Consider the following 8,486-nt stretch of genomic DNA (forward strand, 5'->3'; position numbering starts at 1 on the left):
GATAAGGAAGGAAAAAAACGGGGTTTTAGAATAATGTCTTTATAACAGACTTCTCGTTACTTCAGGACTCGTTAAAAGTCGACTCCACTGTACTACTGTTGCTAGCTGTCCCATTTTTCAGTATAATCTCAACAGGCAACAATAATAGTCAAATCATGACAATATAGCAACACTGGTTACCGTTAAAATTTGACTGACATTTCTCACGCTGTAATTTCATTCAGCTAACAAAGAAACTTATAAAACACCAAAGGATTCTTAAAATATTACCTTGGGAAACACGTGAAATCTTGAGCCCAGGCTTTGGGGGACACTTTTTGGCATACGATGGTACATTCTTCACAGGTGGGGGAATTGGGAGAGGTGCTGGATGCTGCTTTGACAATATATTGTTTCCAAGAAAGACAAAAGGGAGAAAAATTTTTTTTTTAAAAATTAAATGGGAAAAAGGATACGAAATGTTTATACACACATTCTGCTACATTGCACAAATTTAAGAAAATATATCAGGCACTGTCAACTTGATTTCTGGTTACACACAATAAATGCTAGCCTTGAAACTTAAAAACCATATCTCCATTCCAGTTTATTGTGGTCTAAATATTCTTCACAAATTTGTCTTTCAATTCACAACTAAAACCTGTATAATATGACTTCAAACCCAATTCGATTTTACTGGATTTCCTTGGCACATTTAAATTCAACTTTGCTTGAAATTAATTCTTACGTCTGTTTCAAGGCAATCTTTTAACAGCAGACTTTTCTCTTCACACAAAATGTTTCTGAAATTTGAAAAAAGTTTAATCAATGTTCAAGACACAGAACGAAAGATGGTGTTCTAAAAAAATATAATTCCAGATACAGTCAAAACTGTGTAAGACACATTGTCCAGGAGAAAAGCACTTGTATTAGACAGGTGGCCGTATCTCGTTTGTACAGGTGATTGTGATATACAGGTGGCCGTATCTCGTTTGTACAGGTGATTGTGATATACAGGTGGCCGTTAAAGCAGGTTCGACTGTATATAATGTAAATTAAAGGAAACTCACCTGACTATTGATATGAACAGACGGTGGCAATGAATGAGACGTTGACTTTGCTGGGGCTTGAGGAAGTGGGGTAGAAAAGTGATTGACAGGAATTCCTTGCACTGATGATTTGGGATAAGATTGTAGTGTCAAATTTGAGGGAACCCCTCCTGGTCCTGGCACCCCGGGCCGAGTGCTGGGAACCAGGGCAAACATTGTCCCTTGGCGAATATTTCCCTGAGAATTAGGAACAGTCACTAACTGAAACTGAGAGCCAGCAGTACCCAAAGCACCAACATTCGAAGGCATCAGCTGCGTCTTGGACGGTGGCATGGACTGTGGTATCAGAGGGTTGCCTGCACCCATGAGGATAGCAGAAGAGTCTGGTGCTACTGCTTGAAGCCGAGAAACAGGTTGGGAAATAAATCCATTCACTGGTATGGACATCGGAAGTGACTTGTGATTTGCTGCCTCGTTGACGGTGGACTTCAAATGATTAGAAGCAGAGGCGTGGATAGTTCTGGAGTTTTGAATAGAGGAGGGTCGACTGGTTCGACTACTTTCATCTTCATCTGTGAGATCTATAAGGTTCACGGTGCCTTTAGGTGCACTGGCTGGAGGTCCTGCCTTCCGATTATCTTGGGTGTGAGATAAGCTGTTAGCTAATACCTTGTGGTGTTGTGAGATTGGTGAAGAGCTAGATGTGCCATGCGGAGATCTTTGTTTCTGATACGAAGGTCTTTGCAGTGGAGGAGCACGAGTTTGACTATTTTGTCTACTTGTTAAGCTGGGTGAGGTGGTCTGCAAAAATAGGGAAAAAGCTTTTGTCAAGAGAATTCATTGCGTGGAGACAAATCTGGAAACTTTATAAATCCCAAACCCAAACAAGCCTGTCACTATTTAAAAGAGCCTCGCATCACTCATGTCAATAATCAATTAATAATACAGAGGTAAAGAAAGTAAATCAAAAGCACAGTTCAGAAAGAAATTAATAATTCTAAAGGCAGACTAGTTTTTCAAAATTTTGAATTGAGAGGGATGTTATGTAATACCACGAGCTAACAACTTTCCTTGTACCTGCATAATATTACATCATAATCAAAAGGCCTTTGTAGAGATTTCAATATATCGATCTAGATCATGTATACATTTGATAGGTTATTGATGGAAAAGGGTCTCCCCTTAATGAATGTATGTGACAAATCTTTCATTTAACACATTTCCAACCTGAACAAATGGGGATTCTCTGTTCGTCCTCAGTTGCCCACAAACCAGGATTCCAAAAATGTATGTTTTTGGGGGGGTTTTTTGGTATCGATAATATAAATCAATAGGTTGGTTTTCGAATTCAGTGTATTGTATTGAACAAACTCTTGAGTTATTCAGCCCACTTTTAAAAATTTGGTGACCTCTGAGCATTTTTGCACAGTCATTTATCCAGATTACATAACCCATTTATCCAGATTACATAACCAATACGAAATATGAAACTTAAAGTTCAAACTAGCCAGCTTTTGGGCTGCAAGTAAAAGTGGAGAGTGTGTGCAAAATGTATAATATTATGAATAGCACTGCACAGTTTAGCAGAATACATTATATTTGTACAATTTTTTTTAAAATTTTAAATCTTGAAACGGAAAGAGACAGAAGACTTTACAGTGACTTACTGAAGAAGTATTAGCAACTTGATTGGTGAATGATGGGGGATTCAGCAATACAGATGGGGGCAAAGAGAGAGTAGAACCAGATGCCTTTTGGTCGACTGACTTCCTGGTTGAGTGCTTTAAAAGAAGAAAAAAATTACACATTGGATATCATACTCAAAATAAGCACAAATACACTCTCCAAATTACACAATACTACTTAATGAACTAAATAATCCTGAAAAGATAAAAAGGATTTCATTTCCGGGACCAACTTTTAAAAAAAATCCCAACAAAATAGAAGCCTTTAAAGAATAATAAAAGTTCAGTAGCACTTAACAGTAGTTATTCAACGATTTGCACACCTGTCTTTACACAAAAGTCGAATTCCATCTTATATTATACTAGATCAGTATGAAAACCCTGCAAGTGACTTCCCCCCGTAATTACTTCATAAACCACAATTCTCTACGTTTCTACATTCTAGACGGAAAAAATATGTTCAGCAAAAAGTGAACACAGCATTACTTTTGTGCTATTGTAATTGAATATGAGCCCAGAAAGGCCCCTGGAAAAAAGCAACAATACAATTAAAAAAACATAGAGAAACTTACTTCAGATGAAGCTCTTCCTAAATGTTTCATCTTCTCCTCGTTAACCTGGATACCAATGCTTCTGTTAGAGAGATTCTGAAAAAATTTACACAAAGATTAAGAGAACATGGCATTACTGTTTTGACATTTAAGCTGAGGTAGGCTATATATTTATCAAATACCGTACAGGGAAAATATAAAAGCATCAGTCTGAACTTCATGACCTACAAATGTCACGTAAACATTACCACACTGGTCCATTCATTGCACTATTAAATGATAAAGGACACTATAGATTTAAAATCACAGAGCATACAAGTACAATGGCACAGCCCCATGCCATCCTGTGAATTACTTTAAGTACATGTAGCAAATTATACTGCCTTCTGTTACAATAACAATTGTAGTCAAAACCTAGATAATTTTGAGCCTGCATCTCATTATACTTACTAAGTTTTCAAAATCAGCTTATAAAAATATTGATTATGATTCATACCACCAACATAATTGAAAAAAACAAAATAAATAAGCCAATTAACAAATGTGTTGTGGTTTTTCTTGCCTACATGTGCAATGAAACCAAAATTAAAATTGTGAATTTTTAAATTAAAACTCTTTCTTCATTGTTTGACAGGTAAGAACAACCCCCCCCCCACCAATCCCACAAAAAAACCCACAACAACCCCTGAGCTGAGAGGAATCAACATACCTTCACAGATGATGAATGTAACTTTCTCTTCTCCAGTTTCTGACTCTGTGTTGTAAGTTCTAGGACAGACTTTTCTAAATGTTTTGCAGTCTCTTTCCACAGTGTGCTTGCAGACTGCATACTCTTCGTCTGTTTGTTTAAGCGTTCTATGTTCTCTTGCTTCTTCTTTTTAAGGAAACTCCTCACACAACCTCTGATGAAGCCTTGTAAAATCTATTGGGAGTATAAAATAGATAACACATTTGTGAGGCATCATTGTGAAATTAAGCACTCGTCAAATAAGGAGATCTAAGAAACTATTTTCGCACCCATTTGGGCAATTTTGATTGATTTTTAGAAATCGGCTTCAATACCTTTTATGTTCATATTTTAAAATCATTTCTGTGTAAATTTTACTGAAAATGGTTGATCAAAGGCATGAAAAATGTAAATTTGCAGTTAATTTCCAAGGAGACTCAAACTTTGGAAGTCACCAGACTTTGACGATAATTTTCTCACTATTTTGACTTCTGACATCATGCCACCCCACCCTCTTTCAATGGCAGATATGTCTTTACTGTCTTTACATCTGTTCAAGATTGACATATTTTTTTCATCAAAATCAAGGCAAATGAAAAGGCTACACATCAATAATCCCATATGCCCAAAAATTGGAGAGCGCCCAATTCCACCCCGTCGTGACATATTTAATATATTTTTTTCTTAAAAGTGCACTAGGGGGCTCTCGTGGCCTAGAGGTTAAGGTGTTGGCCTCTCATTCAAAGGTTCCGGGTTCGAATCCGGGTAGCGACCAAAAAAATTTCTTCTCTTAAATTGTCTCCTTTCACCTCTTTTCCTGCTCTCTAGAAATGTTCTGCCATCTGCTTTCGTCTCCTCTATCTGCCCCAACCCCTTCACCTCCTTTGCCCCCTCCTCTGGGCTCCTGATTCTGTCTGCAGCCTTTCTACTGCTACTCCTTGGCTCCTTCTTACTGCTGTCTTTCAACTACACCCCTGATCTTCTGGTAGAAAAGATCTACACCTAGCTCTCTCGGACAAGGGCGAAAAATCCCAAAGGGCCCGAGTGCAAGTTGCGCGCGCATGTTAAAGCTCCCTTGGTGGTCTAAAATCAACAAGAGTAGGCTTCGGCTGCCACCCGGCCAAAATTCGAAATTTCCTACCAGCTGAAAAAGATTAGTGTGTCCTGCACGCTCATATGACCGTATGCAGTTGCGAGCGTCGTAAAACACTTACAAAAAAAAAAAAGTGCACTGTTCCAAAACTCATCACTACCGAGAAATAAAAGTCAGTTTTGCGTACACACTTCACTTTACAACCAACATATTGCATTATGACTTAAACAGGTAATAGACAGTGTAAGTTAAGAAATTTAGCAGAAACGTTCCACCATAAAAGATTTCAAAAGCAGCACTCGTAAACTAAGATAACAGAAAATAATTACATGAGAAATAGACAAATATTTAAAAGCTGATTTGATCTAGAAGAAACACACACACACACACAAAGAAAAGAAACAACAGGACCAAAAGACATCTGAGTTTTGACAGAATAATCTCAACTGCATGTAAGTAAGCAGTGTATGTATCATAATATCTGTCAAAACAAGAAATTTCAATCTGAATATGAACACAATAAAATATCTGAGCAGGCTGTATGACATGTCACTAACTCAAAGCTGCTTTTTTTGTTAGCCTACATGCACGGTAAAAATAAAGTGTGAAAGGTAAAAAAGCAATGCAGTAGAGTGGAGCTGAAGAGTAAAGAGCCAGCACAAAAACAATTTCCACGTTGACAACAACTGCTGAGAATAACTTAACCATGCACATAAAACAAGGACATGGAAAGAAGGTGATGGGAGGGGACAGTGAAAACATTAGAGCTTACCTCAGATGTAACACAAACAGCTGACTCATTGACAGATACAGGTGTTTTTTCATTGTCTTGAAGCATAACAACTTCATCGTCCTCCGACACTTGATTTGTCTTCCCCTTTAAACTACTGTCACTGACTGCATCCACTTTTGGACGTTTTAGATCCGAGCCATTACATTCTTCAGCAGGACGTTTTTTGCCATTTTCAAATGGTGCTTGCAGCTCTTTGTCTTCAGTCTTGGTGGAATGCTCCACTCCTGCTTCACCAGATTTTTCTTCTAATTCTGTGTCACATTTCCCACTACTACCACCAGAGTCATTGCTGGATAAAGATTTATTTTGAACATCAGATATTTCAACATCATCAATGATAATACTCTCCGGGGGCTCAGGCGCAACCGGTTTTACGTCTGAAGCTTTCAAAACAGTTTTAAATGATTTTTTTGTACAAGGTTCAGGAGCAGAGGGCTCACTTTCACCAATTAATAAAATTTCATCATCAAGTTCATTCGCACATGGTTTGTCTTCATGTTTCTCAGTATCATTGCTTGTTTCTTCTTTCTTATTTTCAGGAGGGACTTCAAGCTCAGGACTAGCTTTTGAAGTAGCACTCTTGGACAAACTATCCTCAGGTACCTCAGGCAAAAAATTTGAAGCTTCAGACACACTGTCATTCTTTTTATCAACACAGCTGTCGCCAAAAGTCTCAGACTTTGTTGACATAGTTTGATTATGAGTATTATTTACATGCCCAACCGAAGGTTTCAAATTTTCTGCTTCAACATCCATATCATCAGGAACTGACACTTTCGACTCACTAATTTCTTCTTTAACATCAGTATCAGATACATTCGACTCATCTTTAGTGTCACCCGAAACATCAATATGGACTGGATCCTCTGGCAAACCTTGTTTACTCTCACTAGAATTGTTAAGTACAATGTCTGAGGACATCTGCTCTGATAAACTGTCTCCCTCTGAAGTAGTGTTAGCATCCATATCAACTGGTTTGCTATCGTCTTGCATATCTTCGTTGTTGAGCTGTGTAACCTTTTTACACACATCAGAAGTAGCCAAAAACTCTGTGCGGAGTAGTGACACAGTTTTACCATCAACAGACACGTTTACTTTCTTTTCTCCATTTGAACATTCAAACTGCTCTTCGCTTTCCATCGGTTCTTCACATGGCGGGTCACCTGAAAGGAAGGACAAGTTTGTCAGTGATCAAACAAATGATACAAGAAAAGAAACTAATGACATATCGCCTATCCGTTTTAAGAATCTTTTGCAATGGAGAGCACTACGATTCTGAAAATGGTGAAAAGCCAGTGCGGGCCATGAGTCCGGCCAGAAATCTATTATAAACGTTTTTCTGGACAGGACTGTTGAGGAAAAGGATGAAGAGGAACTTTTCCGCCACAGACCAGAAAGACAGCCATATGTGTCACCCTTGACTGGATTTGCAATTAATGATAAAAATAACTAAAACACAAGTGGATCGGACCCACTTCCAAACGTGTTGAAACTCCTAAAATTAACAAATTGAAACAACTAATACAATACCTCTCTTTGCACTGCACCCTATGCCTTTATGCTGCACAAAATTCCTGTCCACATAACCATGAACATTGAAGCCTATAATACCAACAGCGATGACAACAGTCATCACGGGAAAAGAACTTGGTTTTAACTAAATCATCTAAATGTGATCAGCTGAACATTTCTAAACCTCCTCTGCATACTAGACTTAGATCTATATTACAATACTTCACCGCAAGTTTCAAATGTCAACTTAAAACAAATCACTGCATTGAGTAATAACGAAATACACAGGTATGGGGCGTTACTATTTCTTGTTCACTTTCGTCTGTCACCTTTAAAAAATACTTGCTCATTTGTTAATTTACCTGTGCGAATGGGCTCCAGTAGGCTAGCGATCAAAAACAAATATTTGTTTTTAAAAATCTTGATTTAATAATAAAAGAAAGTTCCTCTGTTTGGGCGCTATATTAAACGCCGCCCTTCGGATGCGTTCACAGAATCATTACAATAAATGATTCACAGTAACCCTGCCTCCAACTCTCTCATTTTGAGACAGTTTCACCACCCTGCCCCCGCATTCCAGGGTAACTTACACACGATAAGCTTGTTGATATTTGCTCCTTTGACGGTCTAGACACCTCCACGTGATCCTTGAAAAGTGCTCACCCGTCTTTTGGACCGTGTTTCACAGGTGAGCGTTAAAAAGTGTGGTGTTGATCAAAATAGGTCAACTTTTTAACGTTTTACAGGTGTCTGCTGTAAATTTCCCCACCCCTTTAAAAAAAAACAAAAAAACCAGCTTTAGGCTTACAATACTACATCAAAGTAAACGAGTCGGAACCTTAGTTTGCAGTGACCTTCATCACTGTGCTCATAATTCTGTCACAGTAGTCAGTTGGTCATCCAACTTTTAAACCCGTAAGCAAAGACCCGGGGAAGAATAAACCGAGCGATTTGTTTGTCGTTTTCTTTATTGTTGTTGTTTTTTAGCACATAATAATATAGTATCCACATATTATAATATCAAAGAAAAGGAATCGCCGAAAATTGAGTGGTTATTGTCATTCACATATACACACACACATATAATATATATATAT

The 8,486-nt window shown here is 38.0% G+C and overlaps 1 protein-coding gene across 5 annotated transcripts in view; it reads right to left on the minus strand.

The window, feature by feature from the left end:
• Positions 1-8,486, minus strand: part of LOC101855573 (activating transcription factor 7-interacting protein 1) — a 25,857-nt gene that overhangs the window by 4,280 nt on the left and 13,091 nt on the right. For all 5 annotated transcript variants that reach the window (XM_013084096.2, XM_005101143.3, XM_013084094.2 and 2 more), the window contains 6 exons: positions 5,857-7,040; positions 3,974-4,186; positions 3,286-3,360; positions 2,696-2,809; positions 1,050-1,829; positions 271-373 (listed from right to left, as the gene is read on the minus strand). In XM_013084096.2, coding sequence (XP_012939550.1) covers positions 271-373; positions 1,050-1,829; positions 2,696-2,809; positions 3,286-3,360; positions 3,974-4,186; positions 5,857-7,040 — 2,469 coding nt within the window. The remainder of the gene's footprint in view (positions 1-270; positions 374-1,049; positions 1,830-2,695; positions 2,810-3,285; positions 3,361-3,973; positions 4,187-5,856; positions 7,041-8,486) is intronic.

Source organism: Aplysia californica, unplaced genomic scaffold (genome assembly GCF_000002075.1).
Source record: "Aplysia californica isolate F4 #8 unplaced genomic scaffold, AplCal3.0 scaffold00271, whole genome shotgun sequence".
NCBI classification, from domain to species: domain Eukaryota; kingdom Metazoa; phylum Mollusca; class Gastropoda; order Aplysiida; family Aplysiidae; genus Aplysia; species Aplysia californica.